This window comes from Salvelinus alpinus, chromosome 30 (assembly GCF_045679555.1).
Source record: "Salvelinus alpinus chromosome 30, SLU_Salpinus.1, whole genome shotgun sequence".
Classification (NCBI taxonomy): domain Eukaryota; kingdom Metazoa; phylum Chordata; class Actinopteri; order Salmoniformes; family Salmonidae; genus Salvelinus; species Salvelinus alpinus.
The window spans coordinates 746,871-764,020 of NC_092115.1; the positions used below are offsets into that span (position 1 = coordinate 746,871).

The 17,150-nt window shown below is 46.4% G+C and overlaps 1 protein-coding gene across 1 annotated transcript; it reads right to left on the bottom strand.

Annotated features, from left to right (window-relative positions):
• Window positions 1-309: 309 nt before the first annotated feature.
• LOC139559546 (uncharacterized) lies at window positions 310-936 on the bottom strand. The gene has a single exon (XM_071375635.1). It carries the CDS (start codon window positions 934-936, stop codon window positions 310-312), a length of 627 nt encoding a protein of 208 aa, XP_071231736.1.
• Between the last annotated feature and the right edge of the window lie 16,214 nt (window positions 937-17,150).

The window sequence follows — 17,150 nt, forward strand, 5'->3', positions numbered from 1 at the left end:
TGGGGTATAGGACTGGGGTATAGGCCTGGGGTATAGGACTGGGGCTGGGATATAGGGTTTGGGCATATGGCTGGAGTTGGGGTATAGGACTAGAGTTAGGGTATAGGACTGGAGCTGGTGCATAGGGCTGGGGTATGGGGCTGGGATATTGGACTGGAGCTGGGATATAGGGCTGGGGATGAGGTATAGGACTGGAGCTGGGGACAGGCCTGGATCTGGGATATAGGCCTATGGCTGGGGTATAGGACTGGATCTGGGTATAGGCCTGGAGCTGGGATACGGGACTGGAGATGGCGTATTGGGCTGGAGCTAGGACAAAGGACTGGAGCTGGGGTATAGGACTGGAGCTGGGGCATAGGACTGGAGCTGGGGCATAGGACTGGAGCTGGGGCGTAGGACTGGAGCTGGGGCGTAGGACTGGAGCTGGGGCGTAGGACTGGAGCTGGGGGCGTAGTACTGGAGCTGGGGTATAAGACTGGAGCTGGGGCATAGGACTGGAGCTGGGGCGTAGGACTGGAGCTGGGGCGTAGGACTGGAGCTGGGGCGTAGGACTGGAGCAGGGGCGTAGCACTGGAGCTGGGGTATAGGACTGGAGTTAGGGTATAGGACTGGAGCAGGGGCGTAGGAATGGAGGTGGGTTATAGAGTTGGGGCATATGGCTGGAGTTGGGGTATAGGACTGAAGCCTGGGCATAGGACTGGAGCTGGGGTATGGGGTTGGTGTATAGGACTGGAGCTTGGATACTGGACTGGAGATGGCGTATTGGGCTTGAGCTGGGATATAGGACTGGAGCTGGAGTATAGGACTGGAGCTGGGGCATAGGACTGGAGCTGGGGCGTAGGACTGGAGCTGGGGCGTAGGGCTGGGGCGTAGGACTGGAGCTGGGGTGTAGGACTGGAGCTGGGGCGTAGGACTGGAGCTGGGGGCGTAGTACATGAGGTAGGGTATAGGACTGGAGCTGGGGTATAAGACTGGAGTTAGGGTATAGGGAGCTGGGTCGTAGGACTGGAATTGTGATATAGAACTGGAGTTTGGGTATAGGACTGGAGCAGGGGCGTAGCACTGGAGCTGGGGTATAGGACTGGAGTTAGGGTATAGGACTGGAGCAGGGGCATAGGAATGGAGGTGGGTTATAGAGTTGGGGCATATGGCTGGAGTTGGGGTATAGGACTGGAACTGGTTCATAGGGCTGGAGTATGGCGCTGGGGTATAGGACTGGAGCTGGGAAATAGGGCTCGGGCTGAGGTATTGGACTGGAGCTGGGAAATAGGGCTTGGGCTGGGGTATAGGACTGGAGCTGGAGTAAAGGACTGGAGCTGGAGTATAGGACTGGAGATGGGGTATGGGTCTGGATGTGGTTTATAGGGCTGGAGCTGGGGTATAGGTCTGGATCTGGGTTATAGGGTTGGAGCTGGGGTATAGGGCTAGAGTATAGTACAATGGCTGGTATATTGGACTGGAGCTGGATATTTGGCTTGGGATAGAGTATAGACCTTGAGCTGGGGTATGGGGCTGGGGTATAGGAATAGTGCTGAAGGTATAGGAGCTGGGGTATAGGCCTGGAGCTGGGGTATAGGAATAGGGCTGAAGGTATAGGAGGTGGGGTATAGGGCTGAGGCTGATCTATTAATGGAGCAGGGATATTGGTCTCGATCTGCGGTTTAGGGCTATGGTCAGAGTATAGGACTTGAGCTGGGTTATAGAACTGAAGATGGGTTATAGCGCTGGGGTATAAGACTGGACCTGGGGTATAGGGCTGAGGTATAGGACTGGAGCTGTGGTATTGGGCTGGGATATAGGACTGGAGCTGGGGTTTAGGGCGGGATCTGGGGTATTGGACTATGGCTGGTGAATAACACTAGGGAATAGGAATGGGTTTTGGGTATAGGACATGGGTATAGGACTGAAGCTGGGGTATAGCGCTGCGTTTTCGGACTGGGGTGGTGTATAGGGCTTGGTTATAAGACTGAAGCTGGGGTAAAGGGCTGGGTTATAGGACTGGAGGTGGGATATAGGGCTGGAGCTGGAGTATAAGACTGGAGCTGGGTTGTAGGACTGGAGCTGGGGTATAGGACTGTGGTATAGGGCTGGGGCATGGGGTATAGGACTGGAACTGGGATATAGGCCTGGGGTATGAGACTGGCATAAGAGACTGGAGCTGGGGCATAGGACTGGAGCTGGAGTATAGGACTGCAGCTGGGGAATAGGACTGGGGTATAGGGCTGGGACTGGGGAATAGGACTGGAGCTGGAGTATAGGACTGGAGCTGGGGTATAGGACTGGAGCTGGAGTATGGACTGGAGCTGGGGAGATAGGACTAGGACTGGAGCTGGAGTAAGGACTGTAGCTGGCGTGCAGGACTGGAGCTGGAGTACAGGACTGTAGCTGGGGTATAGGACTGGAGCTGGGGTATAGGACTGGAGCTGGGGTATAGGACTGGAGCTGGGGTACAGGACTGGAGCTGGAGTAAGGACTGGACCTGGGGAATAGGACTGGAGCTGGGGCATAGGACTGGAGCTGGAGTAAGGACTGGTCCTGGGGAATAGGACTGGAGCTGGGGCATAGGACTGGAGCTGGAGTAAGGACCTGGGGAATAGGACTGGAGCTGGGGTATAGGACTGGAGCTGGGATACAGGACTGGAGCTGGAGTACAGGACTGGAGCTGGAGTATAGGACCTGGGGAATAGGACTGGAGCTGGGGTACAGGACTGGAGCTGGAGTACAGGACTGGAGCTGGAGTATAGGACTGGAGCTGGAGTAAGGACCTGGGGAATAGGACTGGACCTGGGGAATAGGACTGGAGCTGGAGTACAGGACTGGAGCTGGAGTATAGGACCTGGGGAATAGGACTGGACCTGGGGAATAGGACTGGAGCTGGAGTATAGGACTGGAGCTGGAGTATAGGACTGGATGTGGTTTATAGGGCTGGAGCTGGGGTATAGGTCTGGAGCTGGGTTATAGGGTTGGAGCTGGGGTATAGGTCTGGATCTGGGTTATAGGGCTGGAGCTGGAGTATAGGACTGGAGCTGGTTTAGGACTGGAGCTGGGTTATAGGGCTGGAGCTGGGTTATAGGGCTAGAGTATAGTACAGTGGCTGGTATATTGGACTGGAGCTGGATATTTGGCTTGGGATAGAGTATAGACCTTGAGCTGGGGTATGGGGCTGGGGTATAGGAATAGTGCTGAAGGAATAGGAGCTGGTATATAGGCCTGGAGCTGGGGTATAGGAATAGGGCTGAAGGTATAGGAGGTGGGGTATAGGGCTGAGGCTGATCTATTAATGGAGCAGGGATATTGGTCTCGATCTGCGGTTTAGGGCTATGGTCAGAGTATAGGACTTGAGCTGGGTTATAGAACTGAAGATGGGTTATAGCGCTGCGGTATAAGACTGGACCTGGGGTATAGGGCTGAGGTATAGGACTAGAGCTGTGGTATTGGGCTGGGATATAGGACTGGAGCTGGGGTTTAGGGCGGGATCTGGGGTATTGGACTATGGCTGGTGAATAACACTAGGAAATAGGAATGGGTTTTGGGTATAGGACATGTGTATAGGACTGAAGCTGGGGTATAGCGCTGCGTTTTCGGACTGGGGTGGTGTATAGGGCTTGGTTATAAGACTGAAGCTGGGGTAAAGGGCTGGAGCTGGAGTATAAGACTGGAGCTGGGTTGTAGGACTGGAGCATAAGACTGTGGTATAGGGCTGGGGCATGGGGTATAGGACTGGAACTGGGATATAGGCCTGGGGTATGAGACTGGCATAAGAGACTGGAGCTGGGGCATAGGACTGGAGCTGGAGTATAGGACTGCAGCTGGGGAATAGGACTGGGGTATAGGGCTGGGACTGGGGAATAGGACTGGAGCTGGAGTATAGGACTGGAGCTGGGGTATAGGACTGGAGCTGGAGTATGGACTGGAGCTGGGGCATAGGACTGGAGCTGGAGTATAGGACTGGAGCTGGGATACAGGACTGGAGCTGGAGTACAGGACTGTAGCTGGAGTAAGGACTGGAGCTGGAGTATAGGACTGGAGCTGGGGTACAGGACTGGAGCTGGAGTACAGGACTGGAGCTGGAGTAAGGACTGGAGCTGGGGTGCAGGACTGGAGCTGGAGTACAGGACTGTAGCTGGGGTATAGGACTGGAGCTGGGGTATAGGACTGGAGCTGGGGTACAGGACTGGAGCTGGAGTATAGGACTGGAGCTGGAGTAAGGACTGGACCTGGGGAATAGGACTAGAGCTGGGGCATAGGACTGGAGCTGGAGTAAGGACTGGACCTGGGGAATAGGACTGGAGCTGGGGCATAGGGGTGGAGCTGGAGTAAGGACCTGGGGAATAGGACTGGAGCTGGGATACAGGACTGGAGCTGGAGTACAGGACTGGAGCTGGAGTATAGGACCTGGGGAATAGGACTGGAGCTGGGGTACAGGACTGGAGCTGGAGTAAGGACTGGACCTGGGGAATAGGATTGGACCTGGGGCATAGGACTGGAGCTGGGGTATAGAACTGGAGCTGGAGTAAGGACTGGACCTGGGGAATAGGATTGGACCTGGGGCATAGGACTGGAGCTGGGGTATAGGACTGGAGCTGGGGTACAGGACTGGAGCTGGAGTATAGGACAGGAGCTGGAGTATAGGACTGGAGCTGGAGTATAGGACTGGAGCTGGGGTATAGGACTGGACCTGGGGCATAGGACTGGAGCTGGGGTATAGGACTGGAGCTGGGGTATAGGACTGGAGCTGGAGTATAGGACTGGAGCTGGAGTATAGGACTGGAGCTGGAGTATAGGACTGGAGCTGGGGTACAGGACTGGAGCTGGAGTATAGGACTGGAGCTGGGGGGATAGGACTGGAGCTGGGGTAAGGACTGGACCTGGGGAACAGGACTGGAGCTGGAGTAAGGACTGGACCTGGGGTATAGGTCTGGAGCTGGGGTATAGGACTGGAGCTGGGGTATAGGACTGGAGCTGGGGGGATAGGACTGGAGCTGGGGTATAGGACTGGACCTGGGGAATAGGACTGGACCTGGGGCATAGGACTGTAGCTGAGGCACAGGACTGGAGCTGGGGCACAGGACTGGAGCTGGAGTAAGGACTGGAGCTGGGGAATAGGACTGGAGCTGGGGTATATGTCTGGAGCTGGGGTATAGGACTGGAGCTGGGGGGATAGGACTGGAGCTGGGGTAAGGACTGGACCTGGGGAACAGGACTGGAGCTGGAGTAAGGACTGGACCTGGGGTATAGGTCTGGAGCTGGGGTATAGGACTGGAGCTGGGGGGATAGGATTGGAGCTGGGGTATAGGACTGGAGCTGGGGTATAGGACTGGAGCTGGGGTATAGGACTGGAGCTGGAGTATAGGACTGGAGCTGGGGTATAGGACTGGAGCTGGGGTATAGGACTGGAGCTGGGATTATTTTTAGCTCCAGACCACTAATCTCTCTGAAGACATGTCAAATCCAAGATTGTAGCCAATCAGTCTTTCTCTTTGGATGTGTGATCCTTGAGATCAGAGTTTTCAAAGTGTTCATGTTTTAATGACCCTGATCCTGTTTACAGAAGCAAATACTTTTTATGTGAAGGTGGATGCTGTATATAACAACTATTCTTTTTAGATCTCAGTCTCTATTTTACGAAATGTACTAATGTTTCAGATTGAGAATGGCTTTTTTTTTTCATCTTTCTGGAGTTTGAGCTCACAGAGTCAGGACCGTCTGTCTGCGCAAGACCTGCTATGAGAGCGCAGAGAAGTGGTTATCGGATTGGAAAGGCTAGGAGCGGAGAAGCTGTTATGGATTGGAAAAGCTGATGCATTGTGGACCGTGGGAGAATCTACGTTGTTCTACACGTCTACTGGTCGTTGCTGTGCTGAAACACCTCTAAAAACCGGCATTATGGATTTGTTACTGTGCCTGCTCTTTACTCAATGCCATCCTGGATTAAATAGGCTGAATGATCAATGGGTGAGTGAATTATCTTAGAATTTATCCCTACAATTTGCAAACACTCCTACGAGACCGCCATGTCAATACCACCAGGAACTTGGTCTCTGTCTGCAATTGCATTTGTTCCACTCACAAACGCAGCTGGACCTACACTTGATGGCATAAATCTCACACTATTGAATGACTTTTTTTCTGTATCGAAAGACTCAATTCGTTTTTATTGACAATGGCGCTGACTCCACCAACTCCTCACGCATTGAGCAAATGAGATATATTGTTATGCTTCTTTTGTTGATCTCTGGTAATGTGCGACCAAACCCTGGGCCGGTAGATACCATGCAATCTCTACCGACTCCCTATGATTTAACAAACAGAGCATGTTTTGACCTCTTGCATGTTAATGTCAGAAGTCTATTTTCAAATATAGACATGATTAGAATATGGGCTAAAACGACAAATGCAGACGTAATGGTTTTATCAGAAACTTGGCTAAAGAAATCTGTGTCAAATAACTTGATTTCTATTGATGGGTACAAATCAGCTGGGCTAGACAATCTGGACCGTCTCTTTCTAAAAATATTTTTAGAACGGATCGGATGAGTAAAAGAGGAGGTGTTGCAATTTATGTGGAATCCGAGTTTAACACCTCTGAAATTCTCTCGATTACCAAGCCAAACATTTTTAATTGCTTGCGGTTAAAGTGAACGTATATAAGGACTCCCACATCACTGTAGTCGGCTGCTACAGACCGCCCTCGGCTTCGGGAGATGCAAAGGCTAGCTTTTTCAAGTAGGCTAGGCTAGCTGGGCTAGCTGGGCTAGACAATCTGGACCGTCTCTTTCTAAAATTATCCGCCGCAATTGTTGCAACCCCTATTACTAGCCTGTTCAACCTCTCTTTCGTATCGTCTGAGATCCCCAAAGATTGGAAAGCTGCTGCGGTCACCCCCCTCTTCAAAGGGTGACACCCTAGACCCAAACTGTTACAGACCTATATCTATCCTACCCTGCCTTTCTAGCAGGCTGACTAAACCGCTCGTTTTGCGTACGCGAGCGTTGCAAAATACATTTTGAAATCTGTTGTTCAATTATTGCACCCACACTGCTTGCGCGCGCCAACGAGCGTTTGCATTGCCAAGGGCTAAAATAGAAGTCGGTTCTATTTCTGACACAGTTCGCGCTGCAAGTCCTGCCTCTCCCATCTCCTCATTGGTTTATAGAAGCAGGTACCCACGTGCCATCTCCTCATTGGTTATACCCACGTGGGTGACTGAAAGACGAACGAGGTCAGTGGCGGTAATGCACATAATTTATGAAAAGTTGCCAATCACAATGTAAAGTTAAGAGAAGCAAAAGCCTGGAAGGAGGAGAGATGACTAGAAACGATTCGGTTGACCATTTTATGTGTGGATTAATTGGCGGAGTAGAGGACCTTGTGCTTTTCAGGTAAAATAACAACTCAATATTAATATCCCAGGACAACTTACCTAGCAACAGCAAGATAGCTAAAAAGGACAAATTAGTTAGAAAGTGCAAGCTAGCTAGATAAATTGCCATAAATGTTTAATTGTCTTCTTTCTAAAGTCTTCGAAAACAAAGTTAACAAACAAATGTTTAATTGTCTTCTTTCTAAAGTCTTCGAAAGCCAAGTTAACAAACAGATCAGCGACCATTTCGAATCCCACCAAACCTTCTCCGCTATGCAATCTGATTTCCGAGCTGGTCATGGGTGCACCTCAGCCACGCTCAAGGTCCTAAACAACATCAAAACCGCCATCGATAAAAGACAATACTGTGCAGCCGTATTCATCAACCTGGCCAAGGCTTTCGACTCTGTCAATCACCACATTCTTATCGGCAGTCTCAACAGCCTTGGTTTCTCAAATGACTGCCTCACCTGGTTCACCAACTACTTCTCAGACAGAGTTCAGTGTGTCAAATCAGAGGGCCTGTTGTCTGGACCTCTGGCAGTCTCTATGGGGGTGCCACAGGGTACAAATCTCGGGCCAACTCTCTTCTCTGTATACATCAATGATGTCGCTATTGCTGCTGGTGATGCTCTGATCCACCTCTACGCAGACGACACCATTTTGTATACTTCTGGCTAAACGAAATGCATGCTCTTCAACTGATCGCTGCCTTCACCTGCCCGTCCGTCTAGCATCACCACTCTGGATGGTTCTGACTTAGAATATGTGGACAACTACAAATACCTAGGTGTCTGGTTAGACTGTAAACTCTCCTTCCAGACTCATATTAAGCATCTCCAATCCAAAATTAAATATAGAATCAGCTTCCTATTTCGCAACAAAGCATCCTTCACTCATGCTGCCAAACCTATCCTCGTAAAACTGACTATCCTACCGATCCTTGACTTCAGTGATGTAATTTACAAAATAGCCTCCAACACTCTACTCAGCAAATTGGATGCAGTCTATCACAGTGCCATCCGTTTTGTCACCAAAGCCCCATATACCACCCACCACTGCGACCTGTATGCTCTCGTTAGCTGGCCCTCGCTACATATTCGTCGCCAAACCCACTGGCTCCAGGTCATCTATAAGTCTTTGCTAGGTAAAGCCCCACCTTATCTTAGCCCATTGGTCACCATAGCAGCACACACCCGTAGCATGCACTCCAGCAAGTATATTTCACTGGTCACACCCAAAGCCAATTCCTCTTTTGCCCGCTTTTCCTTCCAGTTCTCTGCTGCCAATGACTGTAACGAACGGCAAAAGTCACTGAAGCTGGAGACTCATATCTCTCTCACTAACTTTCAGCATCAGCTGTCAGAGCAGCTTGCAGATCATTACACCTGTACATAGCCCATCTGTTAATAGCCCACCCAACTACCTCATCCCCATATTGCTATTTTTTTCTCCTTTGCACCCCAGGATCTCTACTTGCACATTCATCTTCTGCACATCTATCACTCCAGTGTTTAATTGCTAAACTGTAATTATTTTGCCACTATGGCCTATTTATTGCCTTACCTCCCTAATCTTACTTCATTTGCACACACTGTATATAGACTTTTATATTGTGTTATTGACTGTCCATTTGTTTATTCCATGTGTAATTCTGTGTTGTTGTTTGTGTCGCACTGCTTTGCTTAATCTTGGCCAGGTCGCAGTTGTAAATGAAAACTTTGTCTCAACTGGCTTTCCTGGTTAAATAAAGGTGAAATAAAAAAAATATATACATTTAACTATCTTTCGGATATCCTGCACAAGCTAATTGATTATTTTATGAGATTTGAACTGGGACATGCTACATCTGTATCGGACTTGTTTAAGAACTGTGTGACTCTGAATCTCGCTCAATTATTTAATGCGCCTACAAGACCGAATCCCAGAGCACCTAACAAATCAACGCTATTGGACATTATTCTAACGAATACCCCTCACAAATATACATCGACTGGGATATTCTGTAATGATGTCAGTGATCACTGTGCTATTGCTTGTTTTAGAAATACAAAAATGACCAAAGCCAAAGCCCGTTATATTTTTTAAAGACATTTTAGACAGTTTGATGAGCAAGAGTTCTTACATGATCTGTACCGTAGTATTGACAGAGTAAGTCTGATTCCCGATGTTGACACTGCCTGGGACTATTTTTCTATGACATTTGTGTTGATGTGTGATAAGCATGCCCCTGTGAAGAAATGTAGAATAAGTGGAAGGGAATCCCTGGTTTTCAGAAAACTTGGCAGAATTAATTAGAAAGAGAAATAGCTCTTGGGCTCAAGCTAGACATACACATGCTCCTGTTGACTGGGCCTCCTTCAGAGCCCTAAGAAACAAATTCACAGGATTGATCAGGAAGTCCAAATCAGATGACTATTTAAATGCAGTCACAGAGAACCTAAACAACCCTACCAAGTTCTGGAAGCTAATCAAATCAGATGACTATTTAAATGCAGTCACAGAGAACCTAAACATCCCTACCAAGTTCTGGAAGCTAATCAAATCAGATGACTATTTAAATGCAGTCACAGAGAACCTAAACATCCATACCAAGTTCTGGAAGCTAATCAGATGACTATTTAAATACAGTCACAGAGAACCTAAACATCCCTACCAAGTTCTGGAAGATAATCAAATCAGATGACTATTTAAATGCAGTCACAGAGAACCTAAACATCCCTACCAAGTTCTGGAAGCTAATCAAATCAGATGACTATTTAAATGCAGTCACAGAGAACCTAAACATCCCTACCAAGTTCTGGAAGCTAATCAAATCAGATGACTATTTAAATACAGTCACAGAGAACCTAAACAACCATACCAAGTTCTGGAAGCTAATCAAATCAGATGACTATTTAAATGCAGTCACAGAGAACCTAAAGAACCCTACCAAGTTCTGGAAGCTAATCAAATCAGATGACTATTTAAATGCAGTCACAGAGAACCTAAAGAACCCTACCAAGTTCTGGAAGATAATCAAATCAGATGACTATTTAAATGCAGTCACAGAGAACCTAAACAACCCTACCAAGTTCTGGAAGCTAATCAGATGACTATTTAAATGCAGTCACAGAGAACCTAAACAACCCTACCAAGTTCTGGAAGATAATCAAATCAGATGACTATTTAAATGCAGTCACAGAGAACCTAAACAACCCTACCAAGTTCTGGAAGCTAATCAGATGACTATTTAAATGCAGTCACAGAGAACCTAAACAATCCTACCAAGTTCTGGAAGATAATCAAATCAGATGACTATTTAAATGCAGTCACAGAGAACCTAAAGAACCCTACCAAGTTCTGGAAGCTAATCAGATGACTATTTAAATGCAGTCACAGAGAACCTAAACAACCCTACCAAGTTCTGGAAGATAATCAAATCAGATGACTATTTAAATGCAGTCACAGAGAACCTAAACAACCCTACCAAGTTCTGGAAGATAATCAGATGACTATTTAAATGCAGTCACAGAGAACCTAAACATCCCTACCAAGTTCTGGAAGCTAATCAAATCAGATGACTATTTAAATACAGTCACAGAGAACCTAAACAATCCTACCAAGTTCTGGAAGCTAATCAAATCAGATGACTATTTAAATGCAGTCACAGAGAACCTAAAGAACCCTACCAAGTTCTGGAAGCTAATCAAATCAGATGACTATTTAAATACAGTCACAGAGAACCTAAACAATCCTACCAAGTTCTGGAAGCTAATCAAATCAGATGACTATTTAAATGCGGTCACAGAGAACCTAAAGAACCCTACCAAGTTCTGGAAGCTAATCTAATCAGTGTCAGGTTCTAATGTATCCTCTGGCCTCCCTGACATTTAATGATGGATTGTAATGATGTGAAGGATAAAGCTGATATTGTAGGGGTTTTAACAAGCACTTCATATCTGCTGGTTCAGTTTTTGATAATGGTGGGGCCCAGGACTCTAATGTAAGCTCTGTTCCAGTCAACTATGATATAGACCCTCATGTCAACCATTTTAACTTTGAGCCTGTTTCTTATACTGAGGTCTATAAAGCACTAAAGGCTATAGACACTAAAAAGTCTGCAGATCCAGACAACCTGGATCCCTACCTCTTAAAGATAGCAGCTGGTATTATTACTGAACCTGTGGCTCACATTTTCAACATGAGTCTCTTGACCAATTCCATACCCAGCATTTAGAAATCAGCTGATGTCCTCCCACTGCTAAAGGGTGGAGATCCCTCAGATGCTAATAACTATCGTCCTCTCTCTAAACTCCCTATCCTGGACAAAGTCAATGAACCCCTAGCGAACTCCCTATCCTGGACAAAGTCTATGAATCCCTGGTGAACTCCCTATCCTGGCCAAAGTCTATGAATCCCTGGTGAACTCCCTATCCTGGTCAAAGTCTATGAATCCCTAGTGAACTCCCTATCCTGGCCAAAGTCTATGAATCCCCAGTGAACTCCCTATCCTGGTCAAAGTCTATGAATCCCTGGTGAACTCCCTATCCTGGTCAAAGTCTATGAATCCCTGGTGAACTCCCTATCCTGGTCAAAGTCTATGAATCCCTGGTGAACTCCCTATCCTGGCCAAGGTCTATGAATCCCTAGTGAACATCACAGTCAAAAAACATATTCATTGAGAGGAACATACTGAGCAGGGTTCAGTCTGGCTTTAGATCGGGGCACAGCACCACAACTGCAGCTATGGCAGTGGCAAACGACATCATAAATGCACTTGATAAAAAGCAACATTGTGCTGCTCTGTTTATGGATTTATCAAAGGCCTTTGATTCAGTTGACCATGAGTTGTTGCTAGCTAGACTCAGAAACATTGGTCTCAGTGAAGGGGCAATAAATTGGTTTAGGAACTATCTTTCTGACAGAACACAATGTGTAGATACTGACAATCACAAGTCTAGCATTCTAGAGATTAATAGAGGTGTCCCCCAGGGTTCCATTTTAGCTCCTGTGTTGTTCTCAATGTTTATTCATGATTTTGGAAATGGGATGCAACCAGCAAAGTTACATCTACATGCAGATGATACAGTTACATATTCATGTGCTCCTTCTCTGGTTCAGGCTGTGGAAGAGCTCCACACTGCTTTTCAGTCACCGCAGACCTCCCTTCATGGTTTCAAACTGGTCTTGAATGTACAAAATACTAAATGCATGACTTTTACCAGAGCTAGAACTCTGCCAGAGAACGTTAGCATTGTCACATCTGGTGGCTTATTGAAAAAGCGTCATCCTACAAATATCCAGGTATTTGGTTGGATGACAAGTTGTCCTTTAAAGTTCATGTGGATAATCTTGTGAGGAAGCTTAAATTGAATTTGGGTTTTTATTTCCGTAATAAGGCTTCCCACTTAAGATCGAGCTCCCTACTATCTCCAAAGAACAGAGGTCTCTCCTTAATGCCACTATTACCGAGGAATAGATCATGTTTGCAATTAAGAATCTGCAAAATGGTAAGGCCCCAGGACCAGACGGGTTTTGATGTGAGTTCTATAAGGAGTTTCATGGCCTGATCCTTGAGCCATTGTGTGATATGTTTAACCACTCATTTTCAAATGACCAGCTCCCTCAAACGCTGAGAGAAGCCAACATATCACTTATTCTCAAAAAGGGAAAATGTCCAGAGTCTTGTTCCTCGTACAGACCCATTTCCCTTCTGAATGTGGATAGAAAATTGCTTTCTAAAATTCTAGCCACAAGATTAGAGGACTCACTGCCACTAATTGTGAAAGGAGACCAAACTGGCTTCATTAAGGGCCATTAGTCATGCAACAATGTCAGGTGGCTTCTTAATGTAATTCAAGCCTACCAACGAAGTGCTATGGATGGTCTTGTGCTCTCCTTAGATGCTGAGAAAGCATTTGATCGTGTGGAGTGGTCTTACCTATTCTTTGCTCAAAATACATTTGGTCTAGGGGTCAACTTTATAAAATAGGTGAACATTTTATATGATGATCCTCAGGCTGCTGTCCTTACTAATGGGCTAAGAACAAGTAGCTTCTCTATACACAGAGGTACCAGACAGGGCTGTCCTTTTTTCTCCTATTTGCACTCGTTATGGAACCACTGGCCGAGGCCATCAGGGTAAGGCCTGCTATACAGGGGCTGCTCATTGGTGATGTTCACCATAAAATAAGTTTGTATGCTGATGATGTCCTGATATTCATCTCTAGTCCCGAGACTTCAATTACATCTCTTGTTAATATTATTGAATTATTCAGAGAATTCTCAGGCTACAAGATTAACTTAACTAAATCAGAGGCTATGCCACTTGGTAGCCTTCACTCTGTACCTAATACTTCTCCCCCCTTCCCCTTTTAAATGGTGACCCTCAGGTTTTATGTATCTAGGTATATTTGTAACTCCTAAATTCCAGCAAATGTACAAAGCCAATTTTGTTCCCTTGTTTGATACAATAAGACAGGATTCCAATTTCATGGTTGGGTAGAATATTCCTCTTGAAGATTAATATTTACCTAGACTACCTTACCCAATCCAAATGATCCCAGTATTACTCCAATAAGGTAATAAAGGATGTAAATGGATGGCTAAGTTCCTTCATATGGAGTAAACGCAAGCCAAGACTTAAGATGGCAATTTTGCAGCTGCCAAGTTCTATGGGCGGCTTGGATCTGCCCAATATCAGGTTATATCAGTGGTGTGCCCACCTATGTTATATTTCTGATTGGATCACAAATGATGACTCCTCTATTTGGTTAGACATTGAGACTTCTCTTTCAAAATACCCCTTACAGGATCTTTTATTTTTCAGAATTTTCAAGTCTGTAGAAGATCACTGCAATAATCCTATTACACTTAACACACTCAAAGTATGGAGGTCAGTTCAGCGCTTCCTGGGAAGGTCCAAACTAACCTCTGCTCTTACCCCAATTCTTAACAGCCCAGATTTTTGGATGCTGGCTTTAACTTTTGGCTTAATAAGGGCATACGCAGACTAAATGACTTATTTGCTGATAAGATTTTATTGTCATTTGAGCAGATGGTTCAGAAATATCGACTCCCAAAGCAGGACTTTTTCCAAGTCCTACAAGTAAGACATTATATTCTGAAGAGCACCACCTTAATTGCAACCCTGTTATATTTCTGTCATTGAAAGAATGCTTTTTTTCCCACAAAGGAAAATGTCTGTACGTCTGTTTTATGATGCTTTAAGGTTCTTTCTGCTGTCGACATACAGAAGGTGAAACAAGTGTCTGTTGCTATTGACAAGGAGATGTGGGAGGACATTTGGAGATATGCAAAAACAATATCTATATGTAATCGTACTAGAGCAATTCAGTTAAGAGTAATACACAGATTGCATATATCCCCAAATCGCAGACATGCTTTTAATGTAACGGCTGTTTGAAGAAGAGGACCAAGGTGCAGCGTGGTACGTGTTCATGATTTTTAATACAGCTGAACACTAGAACAAAAAATAACAAAGCGGAACAAACGAAACAGTTCAAATAGAGACATAAAAAAGGAACTAAGGTCAGGGCGTGACAGTACCCCCCCCAAAGGTGCGGACTCCGGCCACAAAACCTAAACCTATAGGGGAGGGTCTGGGTGGGCATCTATCCGCGGTGTCGGCTCTGGTGCGGGACGTGGACCCCTCTCCACCTTAGGCTTGGCCCACTTAGGTGGCGCCTCTGGAGCGGGGACCCTCGCCGCCGACCCCGGACTGGGGACTCTCGCAGCGGGCCCCGGACAGGGGGGAGACTCTGGCAGCACCGGACAGGGGGGAGACTGGTAGCTCCGGACAGGGGGGAGACTCTGGCAGCTCCGGACAGGAGGGAGACTCTGGCAGCTCCGGACAGGAGGGCGTCGCTGGAGGGTCCGGACTGGAGGAAGACTCTGGAGGGAGGAGACGCAGAGACAGCCTGGTGCGTGGGGCTGCCACAGGGCCCACAAGGCTGGGGAGACCTACAGGAGGCCTGGTGCATAGAGGAGGCACCGGATAAACCGGGCTGTGGGGGAGCACTGGAGCTCTGGTGCGCAGCCTTGGCACCACTCCTCCAGGCTGAATGCTCACTTTAGCCCGGCCCCTCCAGGTCGAACCGGGCTGTGGGGGAGCACTGGAGATCTGGTGCTTACCGCTCGCACCTCTCCATTAGGCTCAATGCCCACATTCGCCCGGCACGGGCGGAGCGCAGGCATAGGACGAACAGCACGTCCAATATCTCCTCCCAATTCCAGGAGTCCTGAACCCTCTGCTCCTCCATACCACACTGCTTGGTCCGTTGGTGGTGGGTAGTTCTGTAACTGCTGTTTGAAGAAGAGGACCAAGGTGCAGCGTGGTACGTGTTCACGATTTTTAATACAGCTGAACACTAGAACAAAAAATAACAAAGTGGAAGAAACGAAACAGTTCTGTCTGGTGCAGACACACAAAACAGAAAACAACTACCCACAAAACACAGGTTAGAAAAGGCTACCTAAGTATGGTTCTCAATCAGAGACAACGATAGACAGCTGCCTCTGATTGAGAACCACACCCGGCCAAACACATAGAAATAGAAAACATAGAACAAAAATATAGAATGCCCACCCCAACTCACGCCCTGACCAAACCAAAATAGAGACATAAAAAAGGAACTAAGGTCAGGGAGGGACATTTAGCCCCTCTTCCTCTTCTCCTCAGTGTCTCAAATGTAAAACTGATACAGGCACCCTAACACATTGTTTATGGTCATGTACCAAAATACAAAGATACTGGTCTGGTGTTCTGCAATTGAAAAGATCCTAGGGGTTGATCTAGAATTGGACCCAGTTTCTTTACTGTTAGGTCTCCCTAGTAGGCATGTTACTTCTGTGAGTAAGAGGAGGCTTGTCACATTCGTTTGTATAGACGGACCAAGGCGCAGCGTATGTTGAGTTCCACATAATATTTCATAGTGAAACTTAGCCAAACAATAAACAAACAAACAGTGACAACAGAGGTGCTACATACACTTACTCAAAACAATATCCCATAACACAGGTGAGAAAAACAGCTACTTAAATATGATCCCCAATTAGAGACAAGGATTACCAGCTGCCTCTAATTGGGAATCATACACAACCACCAACATAGAAAAACAAACCTAGAACCCCACATAGAAATAATAAACTAGACTAACCCCTAGTCACGCCCTGACCTACTCTACCATAGAAAATAAAGGCTTTCTATGGTCAGGACGTGACAAGGCTTTACAACATCCTTACCTTCGCAGCGAGGAAAAACATCCTTTTACAGTGGATTAGTGATAAGGTTCCTTCTATTAAAGGTTGTCATAAGATACTATTTGAATGGGTGCCACTGGAATATCTGACATGTACATTGCATTCTAAAACAGATCAGTTCTACAAAGTATGGGAACCTTATCTAAATTATCTAGAACCTGAGGTATCAGCTATTATGCTGCAAGGATTCTCTTAGAATGGTGGTGATCTATGTATTTCAGAATTACACTGTACGTTCCATGTGTGGAACCTAACTTCTTGGTTTAAACTGAGCTTTTGTGTTTAATTTCTGTTTGTATGTTTGTTTAAAATGTATGTATTGAGAGACGCAATGATGGGGATAGGGTGAGAGAAGCGCCGAGCGGGGAGAGGAAGATGGTGTATGTATGTGTTTGTATGTATGTGTGTATGTATATATGTGTATGTGTGCATGTATGTATGTATGTATGTATGTATATATATATATATATATATATATATATATATATATATATATATATATATATATATATATATATATATA

What these genes read in the sequence shown, in the direction of transcription:
- LOC139559546 (XM_071375635.1), bottom strand. Translation starts at nt 936, where the DNA reads ATGTACTACGCCCCCAGCTCCAGTCCTACGCCCCAGCTCCAGTCCTAC.